Raw genomic sequence first — 22,723 nt, 5'->3', positions numbered from 1 at the left:
TTGTCGTCGGGTATCAGGTCAGAGACTCAGGAGGACTGGAGCAACCCAGCTTGATTTGGATGCTGAAAGACTGCAACTGCTATTAGGTTTTAATAATAATAAGAAGAAGAATAATAATAATAAGATTAAGATTCTTAAAACGGAATACATTTATATTACATACATACTTTTTGATAATTGAAATTAAAAATTCATACAGTTTATATGAGTAAAATTGTGTGTAAATGACCCCTGTTAGATAGTTAGATAAGAGTCCGGGAACTCGAACGTTTTGGTGCATCAAAGAATTTTTCTTTCCAAAGGTTGGAATATGAAATATTTAACACTATAAAATTAAAAAAAATAATAGATCATGAGGCTAGACAAGAATAGGCTCTTTGTTTTGATTAGATCTAATCATAACGATACAAACACCAACATGACTTATTTATTAAATAAGATAAACTTTTTAAATATAAATTTAATTTTCTTTTTGGTTAAATGAGATACACTGATCATAAACAAATTATCAAGTAACACAAAAATTTTAAATTTATATAAGTTATTTTTTAGATTATCATGGTATAAATAGGTCCGCAGATCAGATCATAAAGGGGCTAAATACATTGAGATAGTAAACATGAACATGACTAATTTAATAATCAAATTAAACAGATTACAACTTGACTCTGATTAGATAAATTTAAATCTACTTAAAAACCAGTTTATTATATCGGATTATTATGTCAAATCAAAATTTACCATCCTATCTTGGATATATAGATTAGAACTACCCATATATTAGTAATCTGATGAAAATTCTGCCAGATATTAACTCTAATGCTGCCAAGGTTATTTCAATTTATAGCATTTGTTACTGGACTTCAGTTGCCGACCTACTACAATCTCAAACGATTTGGCAAATATAGGAGAAATATCTTTTTCTTTTCTTTTGTCTTAATCATCTAGAAGAAAACTTCTTTTTTTGTTCTTTTCTTTTGTCTTATGTTAGCTATACCTGTGAAGTTTCATGTTGTCATTTGGTTGGGTAAAGTGAAGAGTATGCCAACAAAATATCAAAGTAAACTTTGTCATTGTAATTGTACAATCACTGTCTCAAATTGACAATATACTGTACATTAATTACACCAACCTCGTAATGATTTAAAAAGATCAACAAACTGTAACATAAGGGTGGGGAAAAATAATCTACAGTTCAAGAACCTGGGACTAGTTCTTCTAATTTCCTCAGGCTAATAGAAGCAGATAGTAAACAATGAATATTATGACAAACTCTACAATTGAATTATTATTATTATTATTATCTTTCACTCTCCTATGGTGTAAGAAAATAAATAAATGGCAGGAAATTTGTTCTCATGAGCATCAGACTTCTAGGTCAATTAATGCCTCTGATCTCCAATGCTTGGCCTTCTCAAACCCATTGATGCAGTACTGGAAATCGTCAACCGTCCGATCGATCTCCTCGTCGGTGTTCATCACAAAGGGCCCTAATTGGGCCACTGGCTCACCCAAGGGCTCACCACCGACGAGCACAAACCTCATGGGCTTAGAGGACTTGTTCCAGACTTCCAGCCCATCTCCTTGGCCCAAGAGTAGAAGATGATGTGGGCCGACTGGGCCGGATCTTTCAGAACCAAAGAATCCTTCCCCTTCAAGAACATACACAAATGCATTCCAAACTGGTGGAATTGGCTGGCTTAGGAAGGCTGATGGCTTGAGAGTGAAGTCTAAGTACATCGTCGGCGTCCGTGTGTACACCGGAGATTGGATGCCCATCGACTGGCCGGCGATCACGCGGACGGCGACACCGTTCTTTGAGGTGCATGCAATGTCTTTGCTTTGTAGTTCTTGATATCTTGGCTCAATCCTGCAATTATAATATGATAAGAACCCTCTGCATTTTGTAACAGTGATTTGTAATTAAGAAAGTTGAAGGAGATGTGATTTTAAAAATAGGTGCAATTGAGTTTGAGATGGTGACAGTACTAAAGAGGAGTCAGTAGGTAGGTGGGAAGTTTAGATGTAACTTCCTCAGGCCTACTTTTGGCCCCCTGAATTTGAACAAAATTTATCTCGAAAAATATCTCGATTTCAAACTGGTATTCTATCAATATCAATATCTTCTGAATGACATGTTTAGTGTCCACTATCTCAAAAGAAGTCCTTGTTTCTTTTTTTGCAGAAATGATGCTGAAAATAAGGTACTATAAACCATTAGTTTATTATTGGAACTGTAGACCAGATCTAAATGCAAGAATGTAAGCCTGCAATGCTGCAATTTTATAAGAATTACAAAGACTTTGACATAGTCTAAACTCTAAACTAGCATGTTTTACACAATGCCTGAATCATTAGTCCAAGTCTTCTAAGTCACCCCACAAGATGGTTATCAAATTGCCATCATACCAAGCATCTTTGTCCCTAGATCCAGATCTACAAAGTAACACGCCTGGGGACTATTATAAATTGACTGGAAATAGACACTTGAATTATTCAATTAACTTAATCAGAAAGATTGTTTGACTTTCTTGATATATATTACTTGAAGGCAGAGAGTAGCTGTGCTCACATTTTGTTCTTTGAGGAGAGGTTAACCCACAGCTGTAGTCCTTTGGAGGTCCCCTGGCCGGCTGGCATCTCCGAATGCACGATTCCCCTGCCGGCCGTCATCCATTGCAGATCGCCGGCCTTTATCGTGCCCTTGTGGCCCTCGAAATCCTCATGTGTGACTGCTCCCTGAGTACCAAGAGAAGATGAAAAGCTCAATTCGATGCCTGCCTTCCATTAAAAGGAAGATATGTTTTGTGGTTCTTGCGGGCATAATGTACATACCTCTAGCATGTAAGTCACAGTCTCAAAGCCTGCAATTTTGGACATAATAGATCAGCAAAATGCAAATGCTATAACAAATTTGCAGTTATATTAATTGCAGCATACCTCTGTGTGGATGATCAGGAAATCCAGCAGGAGCAGCAACTGAAGGTTTCGACAAGAGAAAAATTTTCAAATTTCATGGTCAGTTAAACAGAGATCACAATCTCATTACAATGGAACTAGACAACGAAACAGAAACTCACCTGAGAATTCATCCAGAACAAGAAAAGGATCAAAATACTTCAGCTCGAATCTGCGGAAGTAAAGCAACAAAAAACCAATCATCAGCAAAACTAGGCCACATAAATACATCAAATAGTTCAAATCTTTTGGTGGGTTACCTACCTTCCAATGCTTCTTCTAACGACGGCTCCATAGCCTTCATGTTGAGGCCTGGCCTGAAACTTCCTGACGACATGGCGAGGCTTCTGCAGCTCAGATGGCTTCTCTGTTTCAGCCATTACAGTAGTTTCTGTATGAAGAATTGGAATTGGGTAGAGACTGAGAATGGGTTATGGACTCGTTTGGTTTGAATTGAATCTTTGGAGATGAGTAGGTCTGGAAGACGAGGGCTTGGGCAATTTATAGCGGTAAAGTGAACGGTTCCGTTACTTGACACGATCCTCTTTTGTAGTCAAAGGAGAAAGCAGTTGGCCATTCGGTGTGGTGCTTTGGTACTCAACCTATCAATTTTTATTATTTTTCCTTTTTCTTTCTTTCTGGGTGGGGGAAATGATAAATGTCTACCTACGGATTGTTGTCATGCTGATGTAATGATGAGGCTAGCTTTGTATGTTTGTGTCTGAGATGAAGCCAATTGGAAATTTCCCTAACTCCAGCTCGTTTGATGTGAGCCCACTCGCTTGGGTCATCTGGCATCATAAATATGCAACCAAGAACTAGGGATTCTAAAACAAATGTATACAAAATATCCATTTGCACAGTTGCCAATCAATCAACAGAAGAATAAATTAGTCAAATAAGAGATGCGAATTGTCCTGGAAAAAGATATGGGATTCATTTTAAACCATCAAGGAGTTATTTTACTTTTATTTTAGACCAAAAAAAAAATTAAAATTGAGGATGAGATAATTATTTCATTAACGCCAAGATTTTATTTTATTTATTTTTTTTTAAAAAAAAAACTTTCATTTGGTCGTCGAACTTAGGAAATATTGGCATATATTAATGACGGATAGCTGATGTTGGTGTTGCCTTTACCTGGTCCCCATGGTGATACTGAATGATGATTCGCCTGGTTGGATCGTAACGTTCTTAACCTTCTTATCTTATAATTTATGATAACCTTTTCGGACGCTCTCCTTTCCTAATCCATAATTAATTTAGCCGGATACAATCTGCGTAATATTCACGTATTGATGACGTCAGACTATAAGATGAGTTACTTACGTATCATGCAACGTGTTCCGAGATCTCTATCCATTTAGCCGTCTAAGCCCTCTAAATTCAATATCCTTTCTTTATCCTCTTTGCTATATATATATAAATATAAATAACTTTTCATTTGTAGTTGGACCTATGCCTGCACTTTGCCAGATGAAATGAACTGAATATTCCATATATGAGTTGAATCAAAACCGTGTGCGATAATCCACTTTGAATCGTCCTGGGGGATCATATTAGCTGACTATAAATAGACGATTCAATAAAACTGCTACAATCTTTAAAGCGTATCGTCCGCACGTCATGCCAATATCATGCAGAGTCATATGCATAGACCGAGTCAGATTATGGATTTTGCTCGGCCCAGGATCGATCCGATCCACTGGCTACCAGAAACACGGCCCAAAGAATATATCACTTACCAAATGAAGCTGAAATCCTCTGAGACCCTACAACTATAAGCCTACAAATGCCATACAGACAAAGGGAAATCCTTGTCATACCCCATAAATGATTCCCTTCCACTGCTACAAATGAGTTGCCATTCGATCTGGCAGGGATAAGGGAAAATATAAGCTAACTTTCTATTAGTCACCATCTGCACGTAATCTGGTTAGATTTATGAAACAATTTAAGGAGTAAATCCGAGGAGAGTTGCACAGCAGTGCGGTGCCTCCAGGAAATAATTTCCCCCACTTTCCAAATATAGACCTTTAAAACCATCAATCGAAACTTTTCCTTTAGGCGGTTTTATCCCCCACCGCACGAAGCAAGTCCTAGTACTGCTACTAAGTTCCTCCAAGCCGTACTATTTGTTCTTACAGCCTTCTTACGTGTTGCAAAACCTGAAGATTGTCTGAAACAGTCCAAGCACATTGAGCCACGTATCCATTGCGTACGAAGTCCCCACATCTTGGGGTCGATACGATCCGCCGGGAGAACACTCTCGTACACCATAAAAAGAGCCACACAAGCTTTTTATTTATTTATTTATTTTAGGGGGGAGTAAGTGCAAAACGGACCCCACCACACCACTTCCCTTGTCACATTTACTTATTCCCAAATTCTACGGCAAGGAGACAACTGCAGAGTCTATGTGGCATCTAATTTCCTATGTGGGCCGAAGCCTCGCGTGGGGCAGGAAGCGGCGCGCTCGCGTCGCGGACGAGAGCGCGCTCGAAGAAAGCGCCCCGGCCGTCGCCGCCGTGACCGGCGGACGTGGCGGAGCAGTCGCGGCGCTGCTCGCCCTCGCACGCGCCCCGCTCGAGGCGGCGGCTTGCGTCGCCGCGGTAGGCCGGTCGGAGGAGGACGGCGCCGGCCAGGCGGCACGCGGAGACAGGCTGCGGCCGGACGAGATGAGCCACCTCATGGTGCGCGACAGCATGCGCTATGTCATCTATGTGTAATATGTAAACATTTAGCGGAGTGGTGTGTTATAATGTTATGTGGAAGACAGTGGATATTATTTGAATAGATCGGTCTTGCTTCAATTTTCCTACCTTCTCTTGTACAATTGGCAATCATATATGGTTGTGGAACAAATATATCCTTCTTTTCTAACTCTCTTGTCGTAATGGTTGTTTACTAATGATGACCACATAAAATTTTGTAGATATTGATTCTGATATCTAACGCTGTCTTTGTTTGCTTGCAGATAAGTTGGATCTAAAGCTCACTATTTTGTAGGTATACAGTAAACAATCAAGTTAGAAGCGTACAAAGTTGACATGCAATGTATAGAAAAGAACAGAGATGAATTCAGTGCTAACTGCCTTTATCGCCCAGTATAAATGCTATTTAGTTCAAGACCGGAGTTCCGTGGTTGGGTTGATTTTGTTAACACTATACCATTCTGAATCAATACTATATGCGCAAGTAGCTAAAAACCATATACGTAACGAATGACATCTAGTTGGTATTCATGGAGTAGCTATACCTGCTTGTTGCAGCATATAGTAAAAGATTGTTCCTGGCGAATCTTTGCTTCAAGAATATCACCTTTGATTTGCACCAAGCGATAGCTTGTGCAAGTTTGTGCAGGGCCCAATACAGTTGTAGTTAAAGTTGAGATGTTACATACTTACATGCTGTCAATCTGCTATTGCATGTTGTTCCCACTTCTCAGAGAATCCAAGACACACTGTTCTCCAGTTAAGCATCTCACCAATCCTTCAAAAGTGACAAAAAATCATCGTGCTTAACAACAAAATGCTTAATATGTTGTTACAGTAGTGAAACATAGATATACTATTGTATGGCTCAAGAAATAATACTCATACCTTTGAAAATTTTAATATCTAAAGTCACATTCTTTCCTACTTACTGGAGAGCTATAAGAATTAACTAAATATATCCAAGGAGATGGTGATTTACCGTCTGTGTAGTGGCGACAGTCGTGTTTACCGACAACCAAACTGGTCGACCACTCTTTGTTGAATCTATTAGCAACATCAATGCTGTTACCATTAGAATAACCAACAAACCAACATCTACTTCTCGGCATCCTTTGCAGCTTCCTCTTAAGAATGACACCTACAAAAGAGCACAAGAAATACAAGTGACTTGTGATGTGCTACCTTCAGGTTTTTGTGAATTAATGTAAAGGAGCAAATGAGTAAGGCAAATCATTGCGTTTCAAACAATAAGATTGGCAATTGGTGGTGTCAACTTAAACTTTATTTTGCTAGAATGACAAAACAGCTCCACAAATTCAAATGGACTCAAAGGACCCTTGAGATGTGGCGAATGAACTAAGAAAGAATAATACCAGACAGAACAGCTCCCTAGAAGGTACCGTTACTTATTATCATCATATGGAAAATATCAAAGTGGCCAACTACATAGAAAGATAGCATCATTGCAGACTCACTCCTGACTACACTATGTGAAATATAGTTCTTGATTGGTCGGATCTTCTGTTGACAAATACTTCTAGCCACATAAATTGGGTTATGATACCTTTTTCTTGTTTCTTCAGCAAGAATCAGTACATGCTACATTTCACAAAACGACACTATGTGGGGTAATTTTCCTTTTAAGTTTGTTTCAGCCACAAATCCATATTCTCGATTACTAAGTTGTGGGGGATAGTAATTCTAGTGCTTGTGTCAACTCACTTTGTTATGGTGGCAACTAGCAAGCAGTAATCATATCGAAACAACTTATGGGTAACCGAAGAACAGTAATGGAATATATTAGTTATGACACTGAAGTTGGAATTATATGGGTAAAACAATAGATATTAGATACATGTACTTTTGGTTTCTTCAATTGCTTACTGCTATCATAATGTCAGCCAAATCCAAGGATGAGAAACAATCTACAAATTTGAAAGCAAGAGATGGAAATGCATAAATTCTACAAATAAAGAAATTGTATAATGTTAGCAGGAAGGATGGGGGAAGAATCCACGCAAAAACAGAACCCATTCTTTGGTACACAAATACACACAAACCGGGTATGTTTCTGCCTGATACCACTGCAAGTGCTACAAGAACATTTTCAGGATCTTGTGGTTGAAAATCAAAAACAAATATCTGCAAAAAATAAATTATGCACACTGTCAGTACGTAACTTAATTTGATTTATAAGGAATGATCAGACAGAAGTTACTCTACATACTATGTTTTTTCAGGATACTTGGGGAAAGCAAGCTAGGTAAAACAAGGATAGCATCTGGCTCCCAATAGGGAAATTGTCTGTGACAATAACTACCATGGTAACATCTGTTAATCTATCAACTATCAGATAGAGGGGAACTTCCATTTATCATTATGCACATGAAAACCAAAATTGTAGATATACTGATATAGACTGCTGTAAAAGCTATGTATCCAACCCCCAAGCACCAACAAAGGGGAAAAAAAAACAACCCTTGCTGCAACGGCTCTAGGGGCTTCCACAGCCTAAGGAGGCCTGTATATGCCTCCCCAGGGTCCTGTATTGTATGGCAACTGCAACTGGGTAATTTGTTGTAACGTGTTAAAAGACCCACAATCCAAAGAAATGTTACAAGACTCACAATCAAGCTCATTGCTCCTGCAAAACATCATTCAGCTCCATATCCTGAAGTCTTTAAACTACAATTAAGCCCTCTACATTGACAGCATATCCGAACATGTGATGTAGCAATTTCTCTCACATTGGAGTCCTTAAGAAAATGTTTTCTCCATGAGTCATATCTCTTCTTAAAATGCAGATGAGATTTTTTTTTTTTCATCTCCACATTGGCAGAGGCCATTTGACAGACAACTGGAAGATAAAATTAAATCAACCAATATCAAAACCAGCAGCTACACTAACATTCCCCCCTAAACACTCAAATTCATTAGTTACCAATGGAGGAATCATCCTAAATATCTTCATCTTCATCTCTGATAAAATTAAAATGATTATCACCATAAAGCCGAAACACCATAGCTCAGCAATCCTAAACCAATAATCCATAAAATATGTCTAAACAATGCAACTTCCTTTCCGCAGCGGCATATACACAAACAGTTGCAAGGCATACTAAAACCACAACAACTAATCCAAACACCATCGCAAAGCCTCTAACCAATACAGAATGAAATCAAAATCTAATAACAACCAACAAAAACCGAGATGAAGACGAGCTCACCGGAGCTTGGGGTGGGTCGGGTTTGACGAGGACCATAAAATGTTGCAGGTCCCAAGAGCCCAAGGAGTAAGCGGCCGACATAAGCATCTGGGCCGGGCCCTTCGCTGCCCTCAGAGGCACCGCGGCAACGTAAACCGCGTCTCTGGTGTCCTTCCCCTGGTGCAGAGACGGAGGAGAGCTAGGAGAAGCCAAGACCTTTAGGATGGATGCCATTGGCCAACCGATAGTTGCGGCCTTTGATTGGTTACAAAAAGTGCTGAATTTTTTAATGACTTTATTACAAAAAAACACTCGAGAAATAGGAATAATATCACTTATGACTCGTTTATACTCGTTCAATCGGGAATATGTTATAAATCGATGATATTAAGTTGCTGATAGGATTCACACCGCCCCCAGTTCAGCATTACATCACCAACCTGAAAACAAAATTTTATTAATCCCTCTGAATAAGTAGCGTGATTTTGGAGGAAAGAGGGTATGTTAAAAGGCTTGACAAGCAATGTATCGAGAGCTTCTTGCGGGATGGTTGAGTGCATCCAGACTTTTAATTCGTGTTTTGATAAAAGATAGGTTTGGGATTCCTTACTCTCGTAATATTAGGATGTAATTTTTGTAGCCTTTTACCTGGTTCTATTTAAGTTTCACTTCTTTATTTAAAAAATATATATTAAGAACTTTTTCCGTGCAGGTCTCTGCTAGTTTGAGGCTAATTTCCGAACTATATTATTTATTTTTTTTTTATTTTTTTCTTTTTTAGAGAATAAAATTAGTTAAATATATAAAAAAAATAAAAATATTTTTGGTTACTGAATCAAGTTGAAGTCCATCAACTATTTCAATAGAAATGTAAAAAAGATTAAAACGTATTACCAATTTCAATAAATAATTATTTTTTTTAGAATATATTATATTGCACTTTATTTTTAATAATTATAGTATCTTAATAATCTTATCAAATAATATATATATATATATATCCCTTATTGAGGGTAATGTATATATATATATATCATAACAAAATAATTAACTTGATAAAAATTTAATTAAATCAAATCTCTTCAATTATTTTTTAATTATTTATATATATCTCTTTAGTTTGAAATTGATTTAAACTAAAATTTGGTATAGAGATAGAGAATTAATTTAAATTTCTCCTACAAAAATAAAGAATCAAATTTAAATTATCTAGTATTAAATGATATCTCTTATAATTAAGGCATAATAATATTTATCATAATCATATCTAGAGAGAAATCTTAACGGAAGAAAAAAAACGTTTTAATCTAATTTTTAAGAACGTGTAATCCGTAAGTCAGTGCATTTAATCTTTTTTTTTACTAGAATGTTGGTTTTTAGTATCATTTCCAAAACTACATTTAAGTAGAAATATAAAATATTAGTTAAGAAGATTAGATTACTTGTGCCTAACTTCCGGATTATATGTACTTTTCTTCTAAATTTTTTTTCTTAGATATAATTATGCCTTAATTATAGGAGATATTATGTAATACTAGAAAACTTAAATTTGGTTATTTCACTTTTATAGAAGATAAGGCTTTAATTTAAATTTAATTTTTTATCTCTATGTTATCAAATTTTAGTTTAAATCAATCTTAACTAACAAAAGATATATGTAAATAATTAAAAATAATTAAAGCAATAGAATTTAATTAAACCTTCATCAACTTAATTATAGAAATATATTAATAATCTTATTATGATATTATATATCTCTCAATTAACAAATATTATGTCTTTTATTTTAATAAATTATTAAGATAATATAGTTATCAAAAAATAACGTTCAGGCTAATATATTTTAAAAATAAATAATTATCTATTAAACAGGTAATACTTTTTAATTTTTTTTTTGTATTTCTATTATATCTCTGAGGATCTTATATAGTTAGATCCCTCTCAAGTCTCAAGTGATGAACATTTACCCTACTAACGAATATATGGTATAGGATGTAAATTTTCTTTCTTTCCCCAACCCGTCATCACGCTCATCTCACGTGACCGGCAGTGAGATATGCGTACTTCATCTCACGTGCGAAGCACGCACTTGGAGAGAGGAAAAAGAAAAAAGAAAAAAAATTTAACGCAAACACGCGACCTGATGTCACACGCCGACGCCTGCCTTTCGAAACTTCACCTTCTCCCCCACCCCACCCCACCCCACCCCACCTCACACCCCCACGCCCTTCCCCGCCTTCTTCCCTCTTTTCGCATCCTTCGCCACCGCTGCCGGAGGGAGTGAAATTTCCAAAATATCCCTCATCGTCCGCGCCGTTTACCTCCGATCCTTCTCCCTCTCATGCGGACGACCTAGGGTTTCTTCGCCGCCAGTTTCCATGTCCGTATCCCTCTCCGCCGCGATCGCCCGCCTCCACCACCACCTCGACCACAAACACCTCCTCCCCTCCAAGCGCAAGCTTGATGATTATGCCCCTTCGCTCATATCCGACATGATCGCTTCCCCGATCCCGATCTCCTCCCCGTCGGATCCCACCCTTCACTTCTTCATCCGAACCACCTCTAAAACCCTAGTCATCCACGCCCACCCGGATGATACTGTCGGGTCCATCATCGGGCACGTGGAGTCAATCACCGGCATCGCCGCCTGCGAGCTGCGTCTCATCTTCCGCGGCCGCCAGCTCGCGGACGACTCCACCCTCGCCGATTGTTCCGTGCAGAAGGATTCCGTGCTCTACCTGACCGGTCGCCTCCGCAGCACCAAGCACCCCCGTGCGTGGCAGCTCGTCAACGACATCATCTTCGCCGTCTCCTCCCTCGTCAGGGAGCCCTCTCCCCCCATCAAGGGGGTATTCAACGTCGACGGCCTTGTTAAAGAATTCCTTGTCAACTCCATTACCGTATCGAGCTCGGCCTCTCACGAGAGTATCGACCTCGTGTCAGACCACCTTGAGGTCTTCGTTCTCGCTGGGGCACCTCTGGCGCTCGTCAGATTGTACCTCTCTAGGGAGGCCTTGTATCGTGATACTGCGGAGAGGGCCGTTCGCCACTTCATGATCTCAAATGCCGAATATTTGCCTAAAGATGTTCAGGTGAAGTGCATGCCTATTCTGCTCGAGTTCTGCAAGTTGCTCGCGTGGACTGTCGGTAAGAAGGATCAGCTTTATGTGTCATGCCGAAGCGCGTTGGCATCGCTGCTGGAATCGCCAGACTGGAGATGGGTTGGACCATTGAGGTGGCCGAAGAATGTGATACCACAATTACTACCTTTTGCTAGAGAAATGGCTGAGATAGTGATGGCAGGATTATCTTCAGACACCGTGTCAGTTTCAGCAAGGGATCTCAGCGAGTTCTCGAGCTTCTTGCTTGCTTTACGTCGGGCAGTCCAGGATTGGATGTCTGGGGCATGTCCGGTCCCTAAGCTATTATACAATGGCTCGCGTCATCAGAACGACAATTGGATTTGCTCGATCTATGCGGTGTATACAGAGCTTTTGCAGAAGGTAGACGATCGCTTGAAGAAGCTGGACTTGGACCTGTTGAAGCAGAAAGGACTGGTCCAGAGTGAGTCTCGTTGGGCAGGGTGGTCGCATATTCTTGTTGTTTTGACGGAGCTCAATTGGTTCTCAGATATTTATGAGGATGCCGACCGGTCACTTCATTCTGTTCTGCTTGCTAGGCAGCTTTCTTTAAACACTCTTATTAGACGTGCAAAGAGGAACGATAGTCTGCACTGGCTTCTGAAGCATAAGGACCTTTTAGACTTTGACGCAAGGCGGAATTTGGTTTTGATGATGTTCCCAGAAGGAAAGGATGACTTTCATGATCTGCATGAAATGCTAATTGACAGGTCGCAGCTTTTGGAGGAGTCGTTTGAGTATATTACCCAGGCTGATGCTAGTGCACTGCACGGTGGACTTTTCATGGAGTTCAAAAACGAGGAAGCTACAGGCCCTGGTGTTTTGAGGGAGTGGTTCTGTTTGGTATGCCGTGCTATCTTCAGCCCACAAAATGTGCTCTTCTTGCCATGTGCAAATGATCAACATAGGTTCTTTCCAAATCCTGGTAAGTTGCATGATTACTTAAAATTTGTTATTTTAAATTTCCTCGCTTTTGTTTGATTACATTTTCTGGCGAACTTCAAATTTCCGGGTGTTATTTTGCGAATTTATCACTTCTGTTAGGATTGATTGATCATTGTAGATTATGGTAGTTTTAGCCTAGAAACTGGTGTTGAATCGTCAGTGCAAGATGCAGGATTTCTTGGTTATAGAGGCAGGTGCTTTACTGTTCTTGTCGTGTTGCTCTAGACATATCTATGACACTTGGTGCACATTTAACTGGAGTAAAGCTGAGAAACTCAAAATCTTGTGTTGGTTTAAATGTTTTTAATCAAGGATTGTCATGCCGTTAGGCACACCTCATATGCTGACCGACATGTACTATGCTGATGGAGTATGGACATGTGGCACAGGGATGTGCCAAAGATACTCCCTATGTCACGATGTATTGAGCTTAAACAAGAAAATAATAAGGAAAATTAGGGAAACCATGAAATCGGAGTTTGACTGTTGTGAACTAAGTATATCTACTATGTAGAGTTTGGCCTTAACCCAAATGCAATTATAGGTTGACATTGCACCAGCGAATACAAATTAGGATTTTCCCGACTTTCTACCCTAATTTCAAAATTGTAGAAAGTAGGATAATCATAGAATTGGAGTCTACTTGGTCTGGAATCCAAGTATATCTACTCTACAATGTTTTAAAAGGCGGCCGCGGATGGTGGGCGGTCACCCCACCACCTAGCGCCTAAGCGGAAAGCGGGCGACAAGGCAGTCTAGCATTTTTAATATAAAAAAATTATAAATAAATAAATAAACATATATAATATACATAATCATAATTCACAATCATTATAACATAATCACAATTCACAACCACAATAACATAATCACAATTTACAACTATAATAACATAAATACATAATCAAAGATTCAAAATTATCACAACCATAAGTTCCTAGCAACAAGTTCACAATCATAAGTCATAACAAATAATATGATAAAACATATCAAAATCATAAGGTCCATAACAAATAACATATAATAAAAAATTTAAAATTATCAAGTTCATAACAAGTTCACAATTATAACATAAAGGCCATCTTCTAATCTTCTTCACAATCTATAGGAGGAACTTCATCTACCAAAAGATTATCATCGGAATTATCATCAAATTCTAGCTCATCATCATCCTCATCATCTGTTTTTTCATCCGACTCAATTAATTGCTCATCTAGAGAAGTGGAAGGAGTGCTACTAGTAGTAGCTTGAGTAGATCTAGTGCTTCTCCTTGATCTTAAATATTCTTCGGCTCCTGATGCTTCTGTCACCATCTCCCAAGTTAACCCTTCATCTGGAAAGACCTTTTGCTCTACATGATCATTATCCAACCATTCTCTTGCATTATTTCTTTCTTTTGAAACGATTGGATCCTTCTCTTTCGCTATCTTTCGATCCTTCATTCTTGCATTAAATTGTATATAAACAAGATCATTTAGTTTCTTCACTTCCAATCTATTTCTCTTCTTTGAATGAATCTGAAATCATCAAATCAAAGACTAAATCAATTTGATAATAAAATTCATCAATTTAGCTTAGTCAATACAATGATTAATGATATATTACCCATTCAAAGGAGCTCCAATTTCTTTCACATCCTGAGGAGCTACATGTTAAATTAAGAATCTTAACCGTCATACATTTCAAGTAGGGGGCGCCGACTCCATATACACTCCACCAATGAGCTATAACCATAAAAATTAAAAAGTAACTTAGTAACATACAAAGAATAAAACTGTAAAAGACATAGTTTACACTTTTACAACATATGCTAATTAATAATTATTATCTGGGTTGAATTCATCATTGTTAACTTCTCTTGTTAATCTTGCTAGTGGTCTCTCAAATATCCCAGTGGCATCCTTATATGCTTTCATCTCTACATTTGAAATGTAAACTTAAATGGCTTGATCTGGATAAAAGTTCTCAATACAACTAAGAACACCATTCATTACATTAAAGTCAGTCTCCATCTCATCCAAATCTCTATAAAAATAGTATGGATTTAAGTAATATGCAGCAGCGTGGAGATGTGTATCAAGCTTTCCATTTGTGTAGTGATCAATTGCATCTAAAAAGGGCTTGGAAGATGTCTCATTATTATTGAAAATATTCTTTATTTTTTTCTTGACATCTTTCAATCCACTATATATGAATTCCATTGGTGGCTTTCTTTCACCATCAACAACTCGTAGCAACTTCACCAACGGAGTGAATACTTTAACTGCTAATGACACTTGCCTCCAAAATTCGTTATTGAGGATAGTAGAATAAACCCTCTTTCCTTTAGTAGTTTTTAATCATTTGCAACTTAAAAATTCATCGGAAGTAAACAGAAGCCTTAATTTTTCTTTCTTCTCTAAAAGACTCTGTAATGTGAGAAATGAAGTGGCAAATCTTGTAACCCCGGGTCTCACGATCTCCTTTTTTTGTGTAAACTGACGCATCAAACTCAATGTTTTGTGATGTCCATAAATGAACAGAGTGATTTTCCTTCCACGTTCAATTGAACCCTTAATCCTTCCTTCCTTTGATATCATCTCTAACATCAAATCTATACAGTGGGCAGCACAAGATGTCCAATATATACGAGGATAATTTTGCTTTAGCAATCGTGTAGCTGCTAAATTAGCAGCAGCATTATCAGTCACAACTTGAAGTACATTTTCCTCTCCCACTTCCTTGATATCCTCAACAACAATAATGTAAATGTATTCACTTGTATGTGAATCTTTAGAACAATCAACTGAACGTAGAAAACTAACCTCCGGCTCATAATTGACACATAAATTCATAATGCTTCTTCCTTTTCGATCTGTCCAAGCATCAGTTAAAATGGAGCAGCCATTTTTCTTCCATGCAGCTCTATGGTTCTCCAAATCATCATTTGTTTTAGCCACTTGCTTCTTCAAAAGTGGCTCACGTAACTCATGCATAGTTGTCGGCTTGAACTCCGGACCATACTGACCAACTGCTTCCATCAAAACATGAAATGATTTATCAGTAACAGCATTAAAGGGAATGCTACACTTATAAACCCAATGAATTAAGTACATTAGCACTCTATCTCTTTGTTCTTTTGCAAAAGTATCTTTTATACTTGTCTGTACCATCTTGCCCCGCTCTCTAATTGAAACTTCTGGATCAATAGATGAGTATTTGTCTAAAGGACATCTACTTCTTGACCTTTTATTTCCAACTTCTAAAATTTCTGGATCTTCCTTTTCTCCAAATATATTTACTTTTGCTCTCAATTCTACTTCCTCTTTTGATTTATCCTCCTTTCTCCTTTTGTTCCCCTCTATATGCTCTTTAATAACTTTTTTTGCCTCATCTGTAGCTTTTGGACAAGGCGCAACATCACCTCTAACATGAGCAATATGCTTCTTGAATCTACTAATTCCTCCCTTAGTAACCTTCCCACAAAATCTATATTTCACCGTGTTGGCATCGATTTTATTTGGAAGGTATCCATATTGCCACCCTGGATCATTGGAGCCAACAGGCACAAAAAATTCAGATGAAGTTGACCCAACCACAGACGGTGTTTGAGAGGAATTAGTGGTCATATTTGACTACCTGTATTCTGTAATGAAATTGGGTAAAAAACAAATATGATTGATAATTCATAATTCACATTTTAGACTTAAAAATAGTAATTAATTACTGTTTTACCTTCTCCAATAAAACAGATAGTAAGATATTTAGTTATTTACTAATTATTGATTACTAATTTACTCTCTAGTTAATACTTAATAACTTAATCCAGTAATTCACTAATTCAAAAGAAATGTTAGAAACAGATTAACACTAAAAGTTAACTCACTATTAAATCTTAATCTATAATCTTAATTTCTGAATTAATTAGAAGAATTAAGAAATAAGAAACAGAGAAAACATATTATCGGACAATTACTGAAATTAATTTCTGAATCAAATAATTAACAATCTTAAATCTTAATTAACAGAATTAGAGATAGATTATCACTTATGACCATTAATTAACAGACTTAGAGACCGAATTAAGAAATGAAGAACTAAGTAATAAGACATAGAGAAAAATTGAAAAACATATTATTACTTATCAGATAGTTACTAAATTAATTTATGAATTAAGTAATTAACAATCATTAACAGATTACTAATTAACATTTCAAGTATTCAACAGATTAGCAGAATAGCAGATAACCACTTCAATTAATTTCTAAATTAACTAGAGGAATTAAGTAATAAGAAACACTGAAACTAAGAAAAACTAAAAAACATATTATCAGATAATTACTAAATTAATTTCTGAATTAAGTTATTAACCATCATTAACTAATTAACGAACATATTATCATTATTATCAGATAATCACTAAGTAACTAACAGTGTCAAGATTTAACTACTTTAGACAGAATTGAAAATTAAAAAAAAATTTAAATACTTCGGTGTGAGAGACAGGGAAAATGTGTGAGAGGAGTGAGTGAGAGAGGAGAGAGTGAGAGAGAGGGGCTCATACCTCTGCAGCGATTGCAGGCGCAGCAAGAGCCGGCGTAGCGAGAGCCGGCGCAGTGAGAGAGAGGGCGCAGTGAGAGAGAGAGAGGGCGTAGCGAGAGAGAGAGGGGGCAGCGAGAGAGAGATGGCGTGGCGAGAGAGAGATTAGGGATTTAGGGATTTTAGTGAGAGAGAGAGGGCGCAGCGAGAGAGAGAGAGAAGAAATATTAATGGTTAATGGTTTGGTTAGTTTTTTTCAGTGGATATTGGATAATCCGATCCACTACCGCTAAACCCGATAAGGCCGGTTTGGCGGGCCGAAGCGCCGGCTCGCCTTATCGGCCCACGCGGCCTGCTAGCGCTTTTTAGCGCTCAGGCGGCCCGCCAATGCGGCAGACCGCCTTCTACCAGCGCCTGGATGAGTGGCGGGGCGGCTGGTGCACCGCTCCGCCATGGCAGCCGCCTTTTCCGCTTTTCAATACATTGCTACTCTATATAGGTTGTTTCCAATCATAAATTATAATTTATTGGTTGAAATTGCAGTTGTAAACACAAAATTAGTGGTTATCCTACCCTTCTAGGTATTGACCAAATTCGAATTCGAACAATTTTGTCCCCTATTTTGATTTAAAAATATATATAACTTTTCACTTCATGGCACTTTTATATATTGACAAAGACTCATATTCCTATTTCTACACAAAATTGGATATATTACATCAATATGTAAGGCTAAAAGACTTTCATTTAGCTGTTAAATCCTATTTTAAGCTCTGAAAAGTCTTAAATATCTATTTAAGGGCATGCCAAGGTTGTGCAAGCGACACAGGCTAAAAGGCTTCCATTTAGCTATTAAATCCTATTGTAAGCTCTGAAAAGTCTTAAATTTCTAATTAAGGGCATGCCAAGGTTGTGCAAGTGACACAATAGGGCCACTAGCACAACAATCCTTCTCTGTTGTTTTAAATCAACTTATTATCGGATATTTAGGTGTTCCTATGAAACTTAGATGCAGAAAACACATTACCAGGATGACAGTTTATGAAGTGAAACACATCACCTTCTGCGATGAGAAAATGGGTTGAGCAAATGAACGAAAGGTGTTTTGGAATCTTGGTAAACTGGTGACTTTCTTTTCCTAATCGATTAGTGCAACACACCTTGCTACAGTGGAACAAGCTGCATGATTCCCTTGGCTGCTGGTTGCTAATAAATGAATGACAATGAAGTTAGAACATCATTAGGAAATCTCTTTTAATGAAAATTAGAGGTAAAATGATGCTCATCTCTCTGTACTTGTTGTATCCTCTGGTTTTATTTATTTTGGGATTTTAATTAATTTGGTGATGTTGAGATTTTGGTGATTGATTCTCATCACTTTGTATTTGTGGCGTATTTTGAAATTTAGGGGGAAAGAAGGAAATAGGAGAGAAGCAATAACAGCCCTCTTCAAATAGCCAATTTAGTAGTAATGATTTATATGTCTAGCTAGTGTACATGGAAAGTTAAAGAGAATTAAAGAATGCAAGTTAAAATCAAAGCATGCATATTCTTCTGCCAAAAAAAAAAAACTCATTAATTATTGCCAATAATTTTGAATATTCATATTCTCTGTTTACTAATTTTGGCGGTGTAGAAACAACAAGAAGACATCAAATCACTTGTCTCCTGGTCTTTCATTGACATATAATTCTATAATATCACAGATTGCAGACACTGCCAATAGTTTTGTGCAGGCAAAACTGTCAAATAGATCTACTTCCTATTTGGTACCACTTGCATGAATGTCTGACTACTAGCACTGCCTAAGGCTTTGCCAATAACTACCATGGTAAAAAAAGCATTTTAATGGTCAAACACTCAAACTTGTGATAAGCACATGCATTAGGTACAAAAGTAGCTGGTTGTTGACCTAATCTTTGATAGAACCCCCCTCCTTTCCCAGAGCGAATAACTTCCTTATCTATAAGTTGATCATTCAACTATAGTTTGACGGTGAAACTGCACTTTCAGAATAGTTTCATAGAAATCTTTTGTTACATTACAAAGTGAGCACAATGTAAATGGATCAGAAGGTGAAATTAACATAATAGGAGCATTAGAAGAGATGGCAAGGTTGAAGAGGTTTCAGGACAAGTACACAAGTGTTACAGTTCCTCTCTTCAGAACTCCTTGTTACTGCAGCTTTTATTTTACAAGGTCTGAATTAGAGCCAGCAAAAGTACTTGCGGTGCATGTGTCTTGTCAGTTTGCCCATTTTTCTGTTTGCAAGACATGCAATAGTACTTCATCTAGGATTGTTGACCAATTCTTGTAAGGTCCTTTTTGCCTCAAGAACTTGATTTTTATTGTATGAAATGCATATTTATCTTCTCACTCATACTCGTTTATGTATATTGCAGCATCTGCTGTGGATCCCTTGCACCTGAAGTACTTCATTTTTTCTGGCCGAGTGATAGCATTAGCATTGATGCATAAAGTGCAAGTGGGCATTGCATTTGACCGCATATTCTTCTTGCAGCTAGCTGGGAAAAGTATAACTTTGGAAGATGTTAAGGACGCAGATCCATGCTTATATACAAGCTGCAAAAAAATACTAGAGATGGACGCTGAGCTTCTGGATTTAGATGCATTAGGACTAACATTTGTCAGAGAAATTGAAGAACTAGGCACTCGCAAGATTATTGAACTCTGTCCTGGAGGAAAGGATATTGTAGTAAATAGCAAGAATAGAGAGGAATATATCAACCTTCTAATTCAGAATTGCTTTGTAAATTCTGTTTCCAAGCAAGTTTCTCATTTTGCTCAAGGATTTAGCGATATACTTGCTAATTCAAAACTCCAGAAGTTTTTCTTTCAGAGTCTTGACCCTGAAGATTTTGATCGAATGCTAGGCGGTAGTGATGGTGTTATCAATGTTAGGGAGTGGAAAGCACATACTGAATACAATGGCTACAAGATGAAAGACCGCCAGATCTCCTGGTTTTGGAAGGTATATACAGTAGTACTTTAGACTAAGTACGTTATATACTGTATCAGCATCTTTGTAGATTTATAACTGCTGCTAATCTAAATTTGTTATCCCCTTAAACTACCTCTCAGTACTGGCAATATGTTTTTGTTATTTTATCTTCCACATCAAGAAATCATGCAAAAATTAAATAGAATCATTATTAGTTCTTTTATCAAATTATCAAACTCTGCTAGGTTGATGTTCTGACGACTCTTCATTTAGCATATTTACTTTCAAGTAACTGATGCCTTTTCCTGATAATTCTTTCATTTCTTATTATTCATCATATCTTGTCTCTTTTTTTCTCGTTGAAGTTATATTATGATTCCACATAGTGAAAAAAATTGCAGGCATATTGTAGAGAATTCTTTAGCATTGTTGTTTTTTGCCTTTTAGATTTGACCTTTTGCTTCTGGATTATTAGAATATAGTTACCTTGTTTATATGTAAAATTGAAAAGCCCATGCACCTGCACGCTCTATCTGTAGAATTGAGAGGCAACTGGGATCATCAAGACCATTTCAAGGATCATCTAGGTATATATATATATGTATGTATATTAGGTTGGAGTCTTGTAACTTGAAATTGGATCACCAAGTATAGGGCTGTTGGTCACTTCATTCCTTTTGTGTGTTTGTGTGTGTTTTTGTTTGGTACCTTATCCACTTTTTCTTCCATTATTATTCTAGAGTCCATCTATTTGAGGTCAATGATTATGTTAAATCTAAGGATCAAAATATTGAGTCGAAAGGTTGTCCTATAGAATCTATAGCTGAAAGTCTCTAGAAAGAAGGAAAATAAGTAGGCTGGGAAGAAACAAGAAAGAAAATCAATGATGTAATTCCAAATTAAGAAAAACATGGATTTTTCATCACTAAAACATACACTTCTAAGATTTCCTAATCAAGATATAACTTATTTATTTTCTGTTTGAGGTGAACCATGCTTGGAGACTTGGAATAGTTTGACGAGATCAACCCTGTGATCACATAACTCTCTAGAACAAAAGTCCACAGACTATTACTCCCTATTATGTGACCACCGGTCACCTTTTTGTGCTGACACAATTATAGCAGCATTAGTGAATTTGGATAACATTGCCATGCTGATTTTTCCAATTAGGCTTATGCAGTACTCTTTTTGGGCTTTTGGCAGATCGTAGAGCGCATGCCTGCTGAACAGCAGAGAGTGCTTCTTTTCTTCTGGACTTCTGTGAAATACTTGCCCGTTGATGGTTTTTGTGGCTTGGCTTCGAAATTGTACATATATAGGACTTCAGAATCTCATGACCACCTGCCTACATCTCATACATGCTTTTACCGCCTCTGTCTTCCGCCTTATCTGTCCATGTCCATGATGCGGAGCCGGCTACAGATGATCACACAGGAACATGTGAGCTGCACCTTTGGTATATGGTAGTAACAGCCTATATTAGAAAAGTTGAAGGGGGGGGGGTGGGGGGGGCGTATATTTGTATATATCTTAGGGCAATCAAATTATGCAATTCTAGGATTAAGGTTTATTTTGCTTAATCTGTATATATATGTATAAAATGCAGGGTTTGATCCGCTGCGGGGAATTTGAAATAGAGATTCTATTTTTATTTTTCCTCTTTTCTCTGTTATTTTGCCAGCTTGACATCTTGACAGTGATAGTATTTTCAGGGGCGTCAAATGCAAATTGGGAATGCTTTCTTTGTTTCTTCACTTTATCTTGCTGAGCATTCTTTTGTCCTTTTAGTTCATTGTTGGGTTATAAGAGCTTATTTGCTATGAGACCGACTTTCATTTCTTTTCTCTTTTCCCTAACCAAACTAACATGATGCTCAACTTTTCTATGCATGGGAAGCTAAGTTTTGAAAACTCTTCTTTGATTGTTGGAGGATAGTGTACTTGCACGTCCTCACAGCTTGCCTAAACAAGTGATTTTGTCAGTAATTACTATATGCAGTTAAAGCTTTTGTAATCCGAATGTCCTTTATATTTCCTATTTTTGAGAGCTTGCGTTGAATTCCTAAACGAGTCAAATTGTCATATGACAGGCTCATTCAGTTTTGATTGTTGAAATTTCATATCCGGTGGTAATCTAACCAGAGCTAGATGGAATTAATTTCCTCCCTGTTTAACAAGAACAATTCTAAAAGCCACTCAGAAGTGCTGATCAGTATTAAAAGGCAGAAGAAGACATTCCTTAGCTGTTAAGAAACAAATTCATGAACATTAATAA

At 37.4% G+C, this 22,723-nt stretch overlaps 3 protein-coding genes across 3 annotated transcripts; 1 reads left to right on the top strand and 2 right to left on the bottom strand.

Moving 5' to 3' along the window:
- Positions 1-1,053: 1,053 nt before the first annotated feature.
- Positions 1,054-3,729, bottom strand: LOC140777479 (pirin-like protein). Its single transcript, XM_073121619.1, has 6 exons — positions 3,223-3,729; positions 3,081-3,130; positions 2,941-2,979; positions 2,836-2,864; positions 2,573-2,739; positions 1,054-1,870 (listed from the first exon to the last, which is right to left on the bottom strand). Exons 1-6 carry the CDS (start codon positions 3,336-3,338, stop codon positions 1,366-1,368), a joined length of 906 nt encoding a protein of 301 aa, XP_072977720.1. The 5' UTR covers positions 3,339-3,729; the 3' UTR covers positions 1,054-1,365.
- Positions 3,730-6,260: 2,531 nt separating this feature from the next.
- On the bottom strand, positions 6,261-9,321 carry LOC140777480 (uncharacterized). Its single transcript, XM_073121620.1, has 4 exons — positions 8,903-9,321; positions 7,736-7,817; positions 6,655-6,813; positions 6,261-6,450 (listed from the first exon to the last, which is right to left on the bottom strand). Exons 1-4 carry the CDS (start codon positions 9,113-9,115, stop codon positions 6,380-6,382), a joined length of 525 nt encoding a protein of 174 aa, XP_072977721.1. The 5' UTR covers positions 9,116-9,321; the 3' UTR covers positions 6,261-6,379.
- Positions 9,322-11,050: 1,729 nt separating this feature from the next.
- Positions 11,051-21,949, top strand: LOC140777984 (E3 ubiquitin-protein ligase UPL5). Its single transcript, XM_073122458.1, has 3 exons — positions 11,051-12,946; positions 19,887-20,476; positions 21,653-21,949. The coding sequence occupies exons 1-3, from the start codon at positions 11,260-11,262 to the stop codon at positions 21,914-21,916; spliced, it is 2,541 nt and encodes an 846-aa protein (XP_072978559.1). The 5' UTR covers positions 11,051-11,259; the 3' UTR covers positions 21,917-21,949.
- The last annotated feature ends 774 nt before the right edge of the window (positions 21,950-22,723 follow it).

The sequence above is a fragment of the Typha angustifolia genome, chromosome 15 (assembly GCF_048772165.1).
Source record: "Typha angustifolia cultivar Huaian chromosome 15, ASM4877216v1, whole genome shotgun sequence".
Taxonomy (NCBI): Eukaryota; Viridiplantae; Streptophyta; class Magnoliopsida; order Poales; family Typhaceae; genus Typha; species Typha angustifolia.
The sequence above is the reverse complement of the archived record's forward strand: the minus strand, read 5'-3'. Positions and strand labels throughout refer to the sequence as shown.

What these genes read in the sequence shown, in the direction of transcription:
- LOC140777479 (XM_073121619.1), bottom strand. Translation starts at nt 3,338, where the DNA reads ATGGCTGAAACAGAGAAGCCATCTGAGCTGCAGAAGCCTCGCCATGTC. An exon ending in TGTTCTGGATGAATTCTCAG is followed by an intron (nt 2,980 to 3,080) that starts GTGAGTTTCTGT and finishes CGAAACCTTCAG; the next exon opens with TTGCTGCTCCTGCTGGATTT. An exon ending in TCCTGATCATCCACACAGAG is followed by an intron (nt 2,865 to 2,940) that starts GTATGCTGCAAT and finishes CCAAAATTGCAG; the next exon opens with GCTTTGAGACTGTGACTTAC.
- LOC140777480 (XM_073121620.1), bottom strand. Translation starts at nt 9,115, where the DNA reads ATGGCATCCATCCTAAAGGTCTTGGCTTCTCCTAGCTCTCCTCCGTCT. An exon ending in CCGACCCACCCCAAGCTCCG is followed by an intron (nt 7,818 to 8,902) that starts GTGAGCTCGTCT and finishes TATTTTTTGCAG; the next exon opens with ATATTTGTTTTTGATTTTCA. An exon ending in CTGTCGCCACTACACAGACG is followed by an intron (nt 6,451 to 6,654) that starts GTAAATCACCAT and finishes TCACTTTTGAAG; the next exon opens with GATTGGTGAGATGCTTAACT.
- LOC140777984 (XM_073122458.1), top strand. Translation starts at nt 11,260, where the DNA reads ATGTCCGTATCCCTCTCCGCCGCGATCGCCCGCCTCCACCACCACCTC. An exon ending in TAGGTTCTTTCCAAATCCTG is followed by an intron (nt 12,947 to 19,886) that starts GTAAGTTGCATG and finishes TGTATATTGCAG; the next exon opens with CATCTGCTGTGGATCCCTTG. An exon ending in AGATCTCCTGGTTTTGGAAG is followed by an intron (nt 20,477 to 21,652) that starts GTATATACAGTA and finishes GGCTTTTGGCAG; the next exon opens with ATCGTAGAGCGCATGCCTGC.